At 53.7% G+C, this 16217-nt stretch overlaps 2 protein-coding genes across 6 annotated transcripts in view; one reads left to right on the forward strand and one right to left on the reverse strand.

Moving 5' to 3' along the window:
- Nucleotides 1-813: 813 nt before the first annotated feature.
- Nucleotides 814-13150, reverse strand: STOML1 (stomatin like 1). Of its 4 annotated transcripts, none has more exons than XM_004476608.4 (7): nt 12816-13150; nt 11275-11381; nt 10126-10275; nt 9631-9834; nt 6356-6551; nt 5507-5722; nt 814-3491 (listed from the first exon to the last, which is right to left on the reverse strand). In XM_004476608.4, exons 1-7 carry the CDS (start codon nt 12946-12948, stop codon nt 3298-3300), a joined length of 1200 nt encoding a protein of 399 aa, XP_004476665.1. In that variant the 5' UTR covers nt 12949-13150; the 3' UTR covers nt 814-3297. The 4 variants fall into 4 exon arrangements, with proteins under 4 accessions (XP_004476665.1, XP_071070389.1, XP_004476664.1 ...); XM_071214288.1 differs by having other exon boundaries at nt 5507-5719; nt 12816-13096; XM_004476607.4 differs by having other exon boundaries at nt 3168-3491; nt 5507-5728; nt 12816-13087.
- A 1996-nt stretch (nt 13151-15146) lies between these two features.
- The window catches only part of PML (PML nuclear body scaffold), a 53165-nt gene continuing 52094 nt past the window's right edge, over nt 15147-16217 (forward strand). The window contains exon 1 of one of the 2 annotated variants that reach the window (XM_004476614.3): nt 15147-15433. In XM_004476614.3, the coding sequence (XP_004476671.1) occupies nt 15299-15433 (135 nt within the window). In that variant the 5' untranslated portion in view covers nt 15147-15298. The remainder of the gene's footprint in view (nt 15434-16217) is intronic. The other variant, XM_004476615.5, reaches the window with a different exon arrangement.

Here is a 16217-nt window from a genome sequence, read left to right on the forward strand (position 1 = left end):
CACACATGAGTGTCCCCCGCATAAGGGAGCCCCCACACAAAGAGTGCATCCCATAAGAGAACCGCCCTGAGCAAAAAAAGTCCAGCCTGCCTAGGAATGATGCCACACACAAGGAAAGCTGATGCAGCAAGATGATGCAACAACAAAAAAAGAAACACAGTTCCCAGTTCCGCTGACAAGAATGCAAGCAGTCACAGAAGAACACACAGTGAATGGACACAGAGAACAGACAATGGCGGCAGTGGGGGAGGGAAGGGTAAGGGGGGAGAAATAAATCTTAAAAAAAAAAAAGATGTGATCAAAGCAACTCGCAGAACACTGTGTTTGCTATGTGGCCATTTGTGTAAAAAAGGAAAAAAAGGGAAGAGAAGGAAAATGAGCATATATGTTTGGATTTTCTTGTATATGTATTTTTAAAAATCTTCTAGCAGAATAGCCAAGAAACTAATAGCAGGGGACACACATTTGGAGGAAGGTGTGGGAGGTATGTGGATGGAGTCAGAAGTATGAAGAATAATTTTCACAGTATGCCTTTTTAATCTATTAAAATGTTTGCGGGGAGCAGATGTGGCTCAAGCAGTTGAGCGCCTGCTTCCCACATGGGAGTCCCACTGCCTCCTAAAAAACAAACAACAAAACAAATGAAAAACTCAGGGGAGCCAAGATGGCTCAGTGGTTGAGCACTGGCTTCTCACACATGAGGCCCTGGGTTCATTCCCTGGCCCCTGGTACCCCCAAAAAAGAAAAAAAGACATTAGAAAATGTTTGGATCCTGTGAGTTATTAGTGATTCAAAAATTTAAATATTTAAAAATTTTTAAACATATTAATGTTTTATTAACATTACACACTTACCATTTTAAAAGTCATTACTCAACCAGATTATCTTGAAAGAAAATATATAGTATAGTAACTGTCTAGTCCAGTACAGAGACGTATTGGTCATATACTAGTGGTCACTATTTTTATCTCCCCCTCAAAAACCCCTGCACCTTCCCTGATACTGTAGTTTCCAATTCCCCCCCACCAGCAGTGGCCAGCTGCCTCTTCTGCCATGCCCTCACAGAGGCTTTCTGCTCTGCCCCTGGCCCCCGCCCCCCCAGCTTTCTCTCTCATGGTCAGTCTCAAGCCTCACCTCCTCAGGCAGCCTTCTCCAATGGACACACACCTCCCTGCCCCTCGCTTACACCCATCCTGTTAGGGGCCCTGTGTCCTCCCTCTCCCCCACCTCTTAGGATTCCTCATGTCCTCCCTCCCTCTCCCTTAGGTGTCCCCTCTGACCTACCTCCTCTCCACAGAAGCCCTCAGTGACTGCAGGGTTTGCCTAGCCATCTGTAGCCCTTGAGCCTCTGGACCCCCTTTCCTGGAGTGTTGGCCCCCCAAGGATGCAGCTGCCCTCCAAAAGGCAAGGTTTTACTAGCTGACAGGCAGGCCCTGCTCTCCACCCATACAGAGGGCAAGAAGATTCCGTTTCCCCTGAATGTTATGTTGCACTTTCCCCTAAACTGTTATTTCATCAATCCTGCCACTATGTGCCCTTCCCCCCTTCACCAGGGCAGTACCAGCTTTTGGCAAAGGGCAAAGGTGCAGCTCTCCTGGTGAAGACGCCTGAGGTTTCCCCACTGATTCTTTGCTGTGTGTAGCAGTGATGGAGGCAAAGTATGGATGAAGGCAGGCACATCCACGAGGGACGGCAGTGGGGAGCGAGCGAGCTGCTCTGTCCCACTGGGCAACGAGGTGGTGGGAGTGCAGCAGTGGAGACTGGAGAGAAGGCTTCTGAATGGCAAGTCCAGCTTCACCCAAGAGCGGCTTCTCCAGGTGGATGGAGGGAGGGCAGCAGCAGGTGGAGCAGGCGGGAGCTCCTGTGACTCCAGGGAAGGCGCTTGGGGCTGAAACCAGAGGCCCAGTGGTGGTAGAGGTCTATGTGGGCTTAGGGAGGTGCTCCTAGAGGACAGAGAGGAGGGACGAGGCAGTGTAGGGTCCTGGTAGGGGCAGAGGGACAAACTAAACTGAGCCTGGCCCCAAGGGACAGGGAGAGGACCCTGAGGGGGTCAGGCCTTGTGCCAGAGGGACAAGCTGAGCTTCCGCCTCAGAGGGGAGGCTCAGCGCTGATTGACTGCCCACCCCCATGCCTCTTCATCAAGTGAGTCTCATTTCTTAGGACTGGAGAAGCCAGAGGGCCCCTTCTCGGAGGTCCGGAGGTCTGGGGGGTCTGGCCTGGAGCAGAAGGCCCAGCTGGGCTCTGGGGGCAGGGCCTGGGGCCAGGCCCAGCTGCCTGTTCCCTCCCCGTTAGCTGGAGAGGAGGCAGGTCACCGCCCAAGCCCCCAGCCCACCCTCAATTAGATTAATGTGTTTGCAGGCCCAGCTCTGACCTGCTCATGCTCCTCTTTCTGGTAAACCTCTATCCCTACTACAAGGTGACCCCCTACCTTGCCCTCCTGCCTCCCGGGGCTTTGAGACAACTCGGAAGGAACAGGCAGGACAGGGTGGTTTGAGAGCATCGTCAGGGCTCGTGGCAGCTTCCAGACCTGGTGCCGCCTGGGCCAGCAGCGGGGAGTTGCCTCCTGAACCCTTCCAGCCCTTCCCCAGCCCCTACGCCTTCTCTCCTATTGATTATAAATACCACATTTATTTCTTTTTAAGATTGTCAAACCTCTGATGAGAAGCACAGGAAACAGCAGGGCCCCACTTCATGCTACCTGGGGCCCCAGCCCATCCCGCATGCAAACAGAGCTGGTCAAAATAGCCTGGGCCTGGACAGCAGCCCAGAGGGGTCCAGCCCTGGCCCCCAGGCCCCTCCCGCCACAGTGACCACCTCTTCCTGGTGGCTGCCTTCTCTCTCCTCCCTCCCCCCAACCCTCACTCCTTTCTGCCTTTGAAGCTCTCCCAGGATTCAGAGCCCAAGCCACAGGCTTTGGTCCCTCCCACAGGAATCAAGCCCACTGCTGTCAGGTCATTTCTGCGGGTTCTGCCTCTCCAGCCAGGGAGCGGAGCAGAGCAGGCCCAGCCCTCTCCTTCTGTCTCCCGTATTGTGTGCCCAGCTCAGGGCTGGGCAATGGGCAGGGGCAGGGGTGGGCAAAGGTTGTCCAGAGGACTCCTGTAGGCAAGAAGGGCAGGCGGTCTGACTCAGTCTCTCGGCCTCTGGTGTCTCACAGCCTCCATCCTTTGGCTCCCTGCTGGGCCTGAAATGCCTTAGGGCCTCAGCTCTCCAAGGTGCAGTGCCAAGGTCTCCTCCTACAACAGGCCCTCCTGGCTTGGTGCCAGGCTGAGTTGGGCTATGGGCAGCCATCCAAGGCTGCTACTTCAGGGCCCTGAGGACGGCTTCCAGCTTCATGGCCACAGCCAGGTCTCCCTTCACCTTCAGCCGCCCACTCATGTAGGCCCCCAGGGGCCGCAGCTCCCTGCACAGCAGGGCCTGCAGGTCTGCCTCGGCCACCTCCACCAGCACGTCAGGGATGCTGTCAGGTGCCCCGTGTCCTACCTTCCCCTGCCCTGTGCAGGAAAAGAAAACAGCATTAGAGAGAGCAGATTCCTCTGCTGACCAAGGCATTTTGTTCTCTCAGGTCCTTGGTTTTCCTACTCTGTAAAATGAATCTTACCTAACTAGATCAAATCCTCCCTCCATTTCAGAATTTTAAAAATTTTTTATTTTTTTGAAGATACTTATATTACATAAATGTTACCATTTCAGAATTTCTGAGGCTGGAGGATTATCATGTACAGTACTGGTTAAGAGTTCAGGTTCTGGAGAGGATGTGGAGAAACAGGAACACTCAATCATTGCTGGTGGGAATGTAAAATGGTGAAGCCACTGTGGAAAACAGTTTGGCAGCTCCTCAGAAAGTTAAGTATAGAATTACTATGACCTGGCAATCCCACTTCTAGTTATATATCCAAAAGAACTGGTAGCGGGCACTTGAGCAGGTATGTGCACTGATGTTCAGGGTAGCATTATTCACAACTGACAAAAGACGGAAGCAACCCAAGGGTTCAGCAGCCAATGAAGCATAAACAAAACGTGGTGTGCACACACCATGGAATAAATAACATTTGGCATTAACAAGGAAGGAAGTCCTATACCTGCAACAACACAGAAAACCTTGAAGACATCCTATTGAGTGAAATAAGCCAGACACAACAGGACAAATATTGTATGATCTCATTGATATGCAATATTAATAGTTAGACTAGGCAAACTCATAGGGCTAGAATCTAAAATATAGGTTACCAGGGGATGGGGTAGGGTTAGGGAATGGGAAGCTAAGGCTTAAAATATTTCTATTTTAAAAGTTTCTATTGGGGATAATGGTAATGTTTTGGATTGGATAGTGGTATGGAAGCACAACACTGTAAATGTAATTAACATCACTGAAGTATGTATTTGAATGTGGTTAAAAAGAGCTATGTTAGGTTGTATATCTGTTACTAGACTAACAATTTTTTAAAATCCAAGGAACTGCCTAATACAAACAGTAAACCCTAAGTTAAACTATGTACTATAGGGCAGTGGACTTGGCCCAGTGGTTAGGGCGTCCGTCTACCACATGGGAGGTCCGCGCTTCAAACCCCGGGCCTCCTTGACCCATGTGGAGCTGGCCCATGCGCAGTGCTGATGCGCGCAAGGAGTGCCCTGCTATGCAGGGGTGTCCCCCACATAGGGGAGTCCCATGTGCAAGGAAAGCACCCCATAAGGAGAGCTGCGCAGCGCGAAAGAAAGTGCAGCCTGCCCAGGAATGGCACCGCACAAACGGAGAGCTGACACAACAAGATGACGCAACAAAAAGAAACACAGATTCCCGTGCCATTGACAACAACAGAAGCGGACAAAGAAGACGCAGCAGACAGACACAGAGAACAGACAACCGAAATGGGGGAGAAATAAGTAAATAAATAAATCTGAAAATAAAATAAAATAAAATAAAGTATGTACTATAGTTAGTAGCACAATTATAAAAAGGTGCCTTCATCAATTCTAACAAATTATATAACACCAATATGAGGCGTTAAAAATAGGATAGTATATAGAAACCCTGTATTCTACATATGATTTTTCTATAAACCCACAACTTCTCTAATTAAAAAACAAAACAAATAAAAAATAATTCAGGTTCTAATACCCTGGGGACAAGTCCTATTGGCTGTGTGGCAGCTGAGAGCCTCAGTTTTCCAATCTGTGAATAGGGATGATGGTAATCCCTAAATTATAGACTCATGGTGAAAAGTGCGATAAAGCACGACAAGGGCTTAGCATGGAGCCTGGACGCAGTAGACCCGCAACACAGGCAGGGCGCCTGGAGTAGGAAGCCCGGCCGGCTCACCTGTCCTGCTGATGGCGGAAGGCTGAGGCCAGGACATCAGTGTCTGGAGATGGTGCCTGAGCCCCGGAGTGCTAAGCATCCACTCCACACTACTGGCAGGAGCTGCAGTTATTATCTTTGGGGTGGGGGTGGGGTAGCAAAACTACAAGCAACTCAGGTGGGAAGGAGGAGGCAGGGAGGGAGCCGCACCTGTGGTGAGGTCCAGGAAGTAGGTGCTCTGGGTGCCACCAGGTAGGACGACATTGAACTGGTAGCAAGCCCTGACCTGGCTGACCAGGGCCTCCGACAGGAACGGCTGCAGAGCACTCAGCAGCCCCTCGGCCACAGGCTGCTGCTTCGGGCTGGGCCCAGCACTGACATGCGGGGCAGGCTGCTCAACTTCGCTCACCATCTCCAAGGTGTCTGCTGGGGCTGGCCAACGGGGTGGGGCAGGGAGGCAGAGAGGGGCGAGACAAGTCAAGGTGCTGTGAAGGTCAGGGTCCCCGTGGCCTCGGTACCTTTGTGTGGTAGTTCCTCCTTTATCCCCTCCAAGCCTCATTCAACTTGTTCAGCTTCCTCCTCCAGGAAGAAATCTCCCCTGAGCTTTGAGCCCTAATCCCTTCACCCTGTCTCTAGGTCACTTCAGCTACCCTTCTGGGCCCTGTTGCTTCCTCCCACAGGGGCTCACAAAGGGGTCCACATACTCATAGACATCTACGCTCTCCTTACTGCATTAGCTCTGGGCAGCCTGAACAGCTGTGCAAGCTGTGCACTGAACAAGGGCACTTGGTTAAGGGAACAAACGGCCAAATCTGGCCTGCACTGTGCTCTGCTCACCAGCTGAGGGCCCTGGTGCTGGGCTGCACAGGCCCAGAGCAGAGGCCTTTTTCTATCTTGCAGAAAGGTGCTGGGTAGGCTTGAGAGATCCTGACTAGCACCATCCTCCCACAGTCTCCCTCCCCAACCCACACAACCCCCCAAAAAAATTTTTTTTCAGTGCCTCTTTCATTACAAGTATGTGGAGAAAAGCTTCTCCACCTGCCTCCCTGGGCTCCTTACCTGGCCCCAGGGATGGGGCACCTCCTGCCACCGAGGACATGCCTCCTCCTAGGAAGTGGAGGGCCAGCTGCTGGAGGGTGCTGTCCAGGCTGTGCCCAGCCGGGCCTTCCTGGGGCGGCTGGAGCACGGACTCCACGGCCAGCTCCACGCGGTCCACCTCCAGCCCCCAGGCCCTGGTCACGTCATTGATCTCCAGCTGGAGGAGAGCATGGGAGAGAGGGAACTCAGTCAACACATCTTTCCTGAGCACCCACTCTGAGCAGGCCAGGATGGCAGAGCAAGGTGAGGCACCATGTCTGCCCTTGAAAAGCTCCCAGCCTGGGAACACAGGCAGTGGCTATTCCAACCCAGCTGAGGTCAATGCCAGGCCAGGAAGGAGGCTGTGAGCACCAGGGGAGGGGCCTGGCCCACCTGGAGGGTCAAGGAGGGCCTGGGGCAGGGAGTGGGGGTGATGCTGGGGAGAAGGGGCAGAAGGGAAAAGAGAACAGCCCACATAAAAATCAAGACAGGAGAACCTGGCATGTTCAGCTGGCCCCTCAAATGTGGGTGGGAGCCTGGAAATAGCTGAGGGTAAGAGGCAGGGCTGCTCCTGCTAATGTGGATTTATTCTGTGGGAACAAGGAGTCCCAGAGAGGGTATAAGTGGTTGCGACAGAGCACCTCCTGGCTACTGTGTGGACTGGGATAGGAGGGGCCTGAGGCTGGGAGCAGGAAGACTAGACAAGGTATCATTTCAAACTGCAGGCAAAGAATAGTGCGGCTCTGGTGTAATGCGGGGTGATGGCTGTGAAGCCGAGATAAACCGAGGGAAGAGCAAAACTCTGCAAACTAGATAAAGCTACAGCAAGATACCAGAGAAACAGAAGCACTCAGCTTGTGAGCTGCCTGGAGGTGGGGCAGGGGTTGGAGTGGGGGAGTCAGGGGCCAGGGCACGCCCAGTTTCCAGTGTGGGCTTCTGAATGGGTTGTGAGTGTGGGCATCCACCTGTAAAGGACACTCAGGGGAGACACAGACTGGGGAGGTGGGGAGGAAGGAACGATGACTTTCTTCTCTAACTTGTGAAGCTCGAGGTGTCTGTGGACAGTCAAGTGTCCAGGGCACAGGAAGAGTCCGGACTGGAGCAGAGTGCTATGAATAATTAGCATCCAGGGGTAGCCCAAAGCTCTGGGATGGATGGTCACAGGGAGGTCACAGATGAGAAGAAGCCAGGTTGGAAACTGGAAAGTGACAGGCAAGAGACTGAAAACAAATCAGGGTGATCCAGGGAGGAAGGCAGGGAAGCTGGAGTGTGGAAAAACAGAAGATGAGGGAAGCAGGGGATCTGAAGAGAGAGGGGTCCACAGAGTCAACTGCTGCCCCAAGGTGAAGTGTGGAAGGCTGGGAAGTGCCTACTGGGCCGGCACAAGGGAGGTCACCATGATGCTGGAGCTGTCTTGAGCCTGGAGGAAGACTAGGCTAAGCATGGGAGGGGAGGCATGAAGGAAGCCAAGAGCATGTTTCTATGCAGAAAGGAGAGTGGGAGAGAGAGGAGGAGGAAGAAGAGAAAAGGGAGGAGGGGGGAGGAGGAAGATGAAGATGATGATGAAGACAAGCCAAGGAAGGAGAGGACTACAAGCAAGGGAGGGAGCTGTCCTGCCCCAAGGAGGTGGGCCCAAAGCACTGCCTGGTGCAGGGATGAACCTCAGACAAAGGAAATGGGATGCTGCCAACGAGGCAGGAAAAGCAGCCCAGCAGTAGATGAGGTTGAGGGAGGAAGCTGAAAGAGAAAGCTCTTGTCCTAGAGTTTTTCTCCTGAGGATTATGGGGTAAGGCCTGCTGCAGGGTGGGAGTGTGGGGTGGGGAGGGCAGCTGCGGGAGGGCAGCAACCATGAAGCAGCCACCCCACAGAAATGGCTTAGCCTCCAAAGAGGGGCCCAGGGGAGAGATGGGAAGTCTACAGTCCCTTCAGATGTAAAGCTGGCAAAAGAGGGAGCGAGACTGACATGTATGCCTAAACTCTAATACCGAGGTGCAAGTTTAACCACAGGAACTGACCCCACACTGCCAGGTGCCAACCAACTCTGAATGACTCTAACATCCCAGTGTGGGACTGATTTTCCCCAAACTGCCCCTCTCATGACAAAGCAAGGTGGAAGGAGGCCAACATCAATTTTCTCTTAAGGGTGAATCAAAATGGAGAGTGCTTTCACAAATAAAAACTACTATCAACCTATTACAAAACTGCTGTATCAACCTGTTATCTGAGTTGCTGGAATGAGCACTGGATTAGGTGGGTGAGTGGGGAGTCAGGTGGTCTGGTGCTCTGGCCCAGGCTCTGCCCTTGACTGTGCCTTCCTGAGCCTCAGTTCCCTCCCTCCAAAATTAAGCAAATACCTGGCCTCTTGCAACAAAAACATGAAGCTGAGATACTCAGGGACAGGCAAAAGGACTTTGTAAACTTTAAAATACTCTGCACCCAAGAGCTATTATTACTATCATGAATATTTTCTCAGGGATTCCACCTGGCTGACTGTTTAATGATTTACTTCCTGAAGGGACTGAGACCTGTAGGGTTGCATTTACCCCACTCTTCCTCCTGGGGAAAGTGGAGCTGAGGGAAAAGGGGAATTCCATCCACATTTCCCTTTCAGGAAGGAGGGTGTAGGCACAGGAGACAGGCCGCTGCAAGTGCAAGCATTTCTGCCCTATCTTGTTGCAGAAAGAGTTCAAGGTGGCTCTTGCAGTGTAGATTAGTTCTCACACACTTGGAGGAGAGGCAGGAAAAGGGTCCAAATGCTCAGAACAAAGAAAACGAAAGCCCTAAAATGCAAATGCCCAGGAGATGCCTGGGCTGGGAAAGACCCTGCTCCTCTCACCCAGCTGCCAGTCCCAGATGAGTCAGCCTGGGGAACTGGGAGTGTGCAGAGAGCCCCTGAGGCCCACTGTTGTCATGGCAACCACTGGGCCCGACAAAACACTGACGGTTAAAACCTTGGCAGTAACAGCCAGGGCCCCAAGAATTTCTGACCAAACTACTTCCTCCTCTTTAGAGACGCTTCACTCCCCAGCAACATGTTTGCCCAAGACTGCTGGGCTCCGTCCCACCTTCCGTCCCTCAAAGCACAGTCCCACCCACTGTCTCACTGGCTCTTCAAACGTTAGTACAGTCATCAGATATACGGTTCACTGAGGCCCAGAGGAATCTGTGCTTTGCTCAAGGTGACCTGCCAGGTAGAGCCAGGCGCAGGGACCAGCGGCCAAGCCCCACCCCCTGAGCAGGGCCAGCTGGGTGCCTACCAGGAGTTGGTCACTGATCTTGAGCTTCTCCATCTGGATCTCCCGCAGCGGCCTCTTGAGCAGGGCCTTGGTCATGGCATTCTGGGCCGTCATGCGTGTGGCCGTGTTCAGGTCCTTCACAGTCATCACCGACAGCACCGGGTCCCAGATACGGAACTGGACGTCGGCCCCCACGGACAGCACCGCCCCGTCCTTAGATGCCAGCTGTTGCAGGAAGCCATCAAAAAGGAGACACTCAGAGGCCAGGCCAAGAGACTGGGGCTGCAGGGAGGTCGGGCCCCCTAGGGCCCACTGGGCCCACCCAGCTTGGCATCCCAAGTGCTTCAGGTTAGGTGTGTGGAACAAGGATGTCCTCCCAGCCTCCATCTGCCATCTTCTGGTCGCATCTTCCCTCCCTTCCCTATCGGTGACTCGCAAGCCAAGGCCCTGGCACCCACAATACATTCTGCGCAAGCCTCCACTCCCTCTCTCCAGGGGCGGTGAGAAGCCCCTTACCTTGCAGGGTGGGACATTGAAGGCGCGTGTCCTCATATCCACCCTCTGAAAGGAGTCAATGAAGGGCAGGAGCAGGACCATGCCTGGCCCCTGGGGGGTGCGGATGCGGCCCAGTCGGAACACGATCATCCGCTCGTAGGTGGGCACGATCTGTCCACAATGGCAAGGGAAAGGGTTGAAAGTGGTGACTCTGGACCAGCCCACACCTCCCCAGGTCCCTCCCCCACCTCTCTCTCCCTCACCTTGGTCAGAGTGTATCTTTAGCTGTTTTTAGATGAGAAAACCAAGGCTCAGAGACAGTAAGTGACTTGCTCAAAAATTACACTGCCACAAAGTGAAACAGGTAAGATGTGAATTCAGTTCTGAATGACTCCAAAGGCCAAACTCTCAACCAGCACACTGTACTCATCTGATCTTCACAAAAACTTCTCACCACTGCTGTCTGAAGTTCATACAGGAAACTGCCTTTGTCAACTTCTGGTCCCTGGAGCCCTCAAGAGGCAGGTATGCCCAAGTTAAAAATGGAGGCCCAGAGAAAAGTGACTTGCTTGAGGTCACACAGCATTTGTTTCAGAGGCAGTTTTAAGACTAGGATCTAGAACCTTCTAAGGACTCTCTTCCAAGACCACATTGAACCTAGAGGCCTAGGGCTACCCAAAAGGCAAAGCCTGCCTGGGCTTCCAGTTTGACCGCTGCTTTCAGGTAATCCTCACCTAAAGCACTAATATTTATGCTCTTCCCATCTGCACCACACCTTGTTGAAAACCATGCCCGAGTTCCTTATTACTCATTACCTGCTGGGCCAAGTTGGGTGTGTTACGTGTTATTTTTTTTTTCATTTCTAATTTTACCCAGCCCTGGGTAATTTTACCCAGGCAGATTTGGTAAAGATATCTGTTTGAACCTTAAAGCAATGTCCAGGACTTGGGGTTTTGGGGAGACTTGTTTCTAATACTTACTAGCTCCCAGTAGGAATTTGCCTCAGTTTCCTCATCTGGACAATAGAATGAACAATCTTTGCTCAACCCATTTCACAAAGGTGAGATAATGGAATAGTTAGGGGAAGAGGGAGAGGAGGAGGGATTCATTCACCTATGTCAAAGCTGTCAGTGTGGTCACCACCCTAGGAGCTGACTGAGCTAGCCTTACCTTCAGGGCAAACCAGCCGGAAATTGGGAAGGTGACCAGCAGCAGCAAGAACCCCAAGAAACTGATGAAGCTGTGGCAGAGGCAGGAGGGCCAGCTCTGGGGCACATCTGCAGGAGAAAGCAGAGGGAGTCGTGGAATGCCCAGGCAGGGCAGCCACAGGTCCAGTGAAGCTGGTCAAGTTATGTATTTCCCCCTTCAGAGGCTCCTTCTTTCTCAGGGCTTTCAGTTAGTTTCCGTGCCTTCTACCCCCATATCCTTGGGCAGATGCTGGTTAGGGACTGTTCCCTCCTCCCCGCACATCAAAACTAGCCTGCCCCAAGTTCCGCCCCTACAAGGCTCTATTATCTGCTATGCAATAGCCACTGAATCTGACAATCCAATCCATGTGATGCTCTTCTCATTGGACAGAGCAGGTGTCAATCCCTTGTCTGATGTCGTCTCACACCTGGCATAGAGCCAAGAGCACCTGGGCACCTGTAACTATGTGCTGGGTGTGACTGGGTGCTGCTGGCATAACCCACTCCTCCTTTACCATCAGCCCCAGGAGTGTATTTTGAAGACGTCCTTTTGGAGAGAACGCCTTAGCCTAAAGGGATAAAATATTAAGGGCTCATCAAAAGGAACAGTTGTTCTTTTCTAGTTCACTATTCCTAAGGACCACTAAATGCACACTTTACTTTCAAGCAGCTTCAGGTGGGGGCAATGGGGGGCCTCGGAAAACAGGCCCATCTAAGCCAGAGGTCCTGACCTCTGGAGAACCAGAATCCCAGGATGGAAGTGGAGCCCATACAGTCCCAGACTCTGGGATGAGATTATTCTCTGCTTTCTTTCCTCCCAACCCTGGAGAGGAAACAGACAGATGCCTCTGCTCCATCCATCAACCCCAAGCTGTCCGAGCTCTCCAAGCGCCAGAGAATGAAGTCTCCATTCCTACCTGGCTCTGATATACAAAGTTCCTACAGAAGAGGAACCTTGGGATAAGCAAAGATGTCAGTAGAGAAGGGCCAGGATTTGGTTATCATGCTGAGGAGTGGGGGATCTAGCATGTAGCCCAAGAAAACCCCACAAGAGATAGCAGAGGGCCAGCCTCCATGGCCAGGCATCACCCGGAAACAGAGAGATGCCTAGTCCTAGGGCTTCCAGGGGTGCCCTCTGGGATGAAGATTTTGCCACTTCTCTGCAGCCAAGTGTCCTTGGGCGCTCATGACCTCCTCTGTCTAGACGGCAAAATAAGGGGCTGAAATCTCTGCCCAGGACTAGAGGGCTGGTAAAGGCAGAGGAGAAATGTGGCAGGGGTAAGGCTTTGGAAGATGGGAACCGCGCTGGCTCAGGGGCCGCAGCCCGGTAGCCCCAGGTAGGACGGATCGACGCCTGCACCCCAGGGCCGGGTCCAGACCCTTCTCCACATCGTGTCCCCTTTCGGTCCCTCCTCTTCGAGTTCGAAGGCTCCAGATCCGCCGATTCCCGAAAGGGACAGGAGTTTGTGCCCGGGGGCGCCGGCCGGTTCCCCCCGGGGCCCGCCGTGCTGGGCGGCCACTCACCGGCCCCCGGCCCGACACCGCCCTGCTCCGGGGACAAGCAGCCCTTCTGTGAGCCCAGGAAACCGAAGCTCGACTGCTGGAAACGGTCAAAGTCCCCCAAGGGCAGCGCCCGGTACCCGGACCTGCCAAGCATGGCGCTTGACAGGGCACAGAGCCCCCGCCCCCGGCGGAGCCCGGCTGACCAGGGTGACCAGCCGCCCCTACACGGCTCCGCCCCCGCCGCGGGCTCAAGCTCGGGCCGCGACTTGCGGCTTCCGGCTTCGCCTGCGCGGCCACCCACGCTGCCCGCGCGCAGGAGGAAGAGGCAGGCCTGGCCCCGCTACCGCCGTCGCACTGCGCCCCCTGCCCTCGGAGGACCGAACTGCAACCGCGGAGGCGGCGGGGTGAGGGGTGGCCCGGCTTTCCTGGGAGCAGACAAGGGGTACTCTCCGCCGCCTCCTCCTGGCTCCTCCGCGGTCTTGGAAAAGGAGCAGGAGAGGAAGTTGGGCTTGATAAAGTGGTTTTTCAGGACCGAATCGACTCCCTAATCCAGGATATGCTGTCATCAGCCTTCTCTGTAAACTTCCATTACCTAGGCTTAACGTCTCTTAAGGGCATGGCTGGCAAATTATCCCACTTTGCGTCCAACCGGGTCAAGTGAAACTTCAGTTCGCCCTTCTTGGGCATGGAAAATACTGCTTAGCTTGGGGCTAACTAAGGGGGGTGGTTGTGGGGGAGAATGTGGGAGGAGGATGGGACCTGTTTCAGGAGGTTATTTCTGAGTGGCAGGATGTTTGCCTGTCTTGCGGTTGGGTGTTCTGTTTGGGGAAGGAGGGGAAGCAGGTGTGGGTGGCTACCCTCCGGCAAGCGGGGCGCAGGGTCTCGCTTCTACTTAGGCCTCTACTTGGGACTGCTTGACTGTTTTGACCTACAGTTTGTCCCTCAACCTTCTCCCCCAAGACTGTGAACTTCACAAGAGCAAAGCCCTACACCATCTCTTATGGGCTGAAACATTACCCCCAAAAGATACGCTGAAGTCCTAATCGCCAGTGACGTTATGTGGAAATTGAGTCTTTGAAGATTTGAGTCGTTCAGATGAGGTCAAAGTGGATTAGGATGGGCCCCAATCCAATATGACTGGTGTCCTTATCAGAGAAGGAAATTTGGGCACAGAGACAGGTGGACCGAAGAGGGGAAAACACCATGTGATAACAGAAGCAGAGGCTGAAGTGCTGTAGCTGCAAGGCAAGGACTGCGGGTGCACTCTCTCTACAGGTTTCAGAGGGAGCACAGCCTGCTAACACCTGGATTTTGGACTTCTAGTCTCTAGAACTGTGAAACAATGCAATTCTGTTGTTTTAAGCCACCTAGGTTGTGGTAGGTACTTTTGTTACGGTAGCCCTAGAAAACTAAGACGCTGGCCCTTCTTGTCTGTTCCAAGTTGGAACTGAGCACAAAAGTGGGTACTAAGGGGTCAACAGAGTGGCTGGGATAGTTTGAAGTCAGGACAAGGACCTAGTGAAACTGCCTCCGGCTGTGCTCTTCCTCCCCTCCGCAGTGGGGATCTGGCGAGCTTCTCCCCTGGCAAGCCTGCCTCCCCTCACCAGCTCCCGCCTGCCTCAGGCCCCCAAGTGCCTCCCTCTCTGCAGTCGGTGGCCCACCTGGCCTCTCAGTGTCTCTGCCTCAGGCCCCTCCCCAGCGATCCGCAGCGCCAGGTTAGACGGGGCCACCTGCCCCTAGCCAGTCAGCGTGACCATGCCACATGCTGGTTCCCTCAGTCCACACCCTTTGTGGACTCTGTCACCCACAAATCTGGTCCGATCTCCTTAGCTATGCTCTAGCCCCAGCCCACTCCTCGGGTCTCATTTCTCACGAAGCCCCTCTTAAATCTGAAAGTAGTTAAAGTGCATTCCCGAATGGCACGCCTGGGTGCCTTTGCCAGTGCCGTTCACTCTGCTGAAGGGGTCCTAGTCTGGTGAATTCCAGCTGTTTCTTCAAGAGCCAGCTGAGGGTTCTCCTTTCCAGTCAGTCCCAACATTGTAGGTCAGTCTCATTCCAGTGGATCGTCCACTGGATCCAGAGTTCAAAAGGCAGGGCAGTCTGAGGCTCGCCTCCGTGTCCCCAGCTCCCAGCTGAGGGCTGACACAAAGCTGTGCCAATGGGAGCTGAATGAACGGCTCAGGGGCTTGGAGGGCTGCCTCCCCCTTGTCAGTCCTGCCTCTGCCCCTTTCCTGCCAGGTCAGCTGGGCGGTGGAGCTCGCCCTCTCACCTCCTCCCGTCAAGGCTCTTCAGCACACTCAGACTACCTCTCCGCCCCTAGAACCGCCCCCAGCTCCTGTCTCATTTCCTCTCAGGAGGCGGCCCCGAGCAGCACCACCCCTTTCACAACGCCCTCGGGGGTTAAGGGGGAGCCTCTAACCAGCCTATTGGCACACGCCTAACATTCGGTTTCTTTTCCCATCTCTGTAGATTAAAACCAGAGAATCGAAACTACTCGGGGGACCATGCAGCAGGAGCCGGTCTCTGCCCGATCTACGGGGCCCCAGCAGGACCCTGCACTGCCCCCCACGCCCACCATGCCACCCCCGGAGCCCCCCTTTGAGGACCACCAGCCCAGCCCCAGCCCCAGCCCCACAGAGGTACTCTCGGGTTGGGGAATGACGGGGCTTGGGCTTTGTTGGTTTGCCGTGGTGGAGGCGTGGAGGTGGGAAAGAGGAATCTGTAATGAGGAGTCTAAGTACTTTGAGGAGTGACACGGTCCTGAGCCTGGAGTGGAGGGGGTGGGGGAGAGTAGACACGGGACTGGGATTTGTCGGAAGAGCCTCTCCAGGTGGTGGTTTCTCCAAGGAGCAGTGGGGCAAGATACTGAGGGTCGGCGGCAGCTGGAACTGGGCTTTCCAGCCCACCTCTGGCTCCTTGCCCATTAGCTTCTGCCTCAGGTGTCCAACCATAGATTAGGGAGGATGCAAGAAAGAGCCCTAAGTCACCAGCCGGGAGCCAGGGGCATGTCCCAGGCTTGAAAATAGAAACCACAGTCCAGAGTTCCCAGATCTGAGACCAGAAAGTGTGGCCCAGGCGGAAGTATCTTGACCAAGTCCTCACACTCACGTGGTCTCGCCTTCAGGAAGCCTTCTGGATTTTTCTCTTGAACACTCCCACCCCTACCTCAAGAAAAGGGGGTATGTGAGATCCTCCTCCCGGAAGCTTTGCTTTGGCCCTCTCCTGGGCAACCCCCTCCATCCAAAGGAACTATAGGTCCCTTGCCCTGTTCTCCCCAGCCGTTTTGCTCCCCCACGTGAAAGTATAAATGACACCTTGTTGCAGTAGCATTTATTGTTAGCATGATTATAAGAAAGAATAATATTATTGCACAATAATAATGAACATTTACTGAGAGTTTCTCATGTGCCAGGGACTGTGTTA

The sequence above is a fragment of the Dasypus novemcinctus genome, chromosome 3, assembly GCF_030445035.2.
Source record: "Dasypus novemcinctus isolate mDasNov1 chromosome 3, mDasNov1.1.hap2, whole genome shotgun sequence".
Lineage (NCBI taxonomy): Eukaryota > Metazoa > Chordata > Mammalia > Cingulata > Dasypodidae > Dasypus > Dasypus novemcinctus.

What these genes read in the sequence shown, in the direction of transcription:
- STOML1 (XM_004476607.4), bottom strand. Translation starts at nt 12,948, where the DNA reads ATGCTTGGCAGGTCCGGGTACCGGGCGCTGCCCTTGGGGGACTTTGAC. An exon ending in CCGGCTGGTTTGCCCTGAAG is followed by an intron (nt 10,276 to 11,274) that starts GTAAGGCTAGCT and finishes CATTGTGGACAG; the next exon opens with ATCGTGCCCACCTACGAGCG. An exon ending in AGATCAGTGACCAACTCCTG is followed by an intron (nt 6,552 to 9,630) that starts GTAGGCACCCAG and finishes GCTCTCCTCCAG; the next exon opens with CTGGAGATCAATGACGTGAC.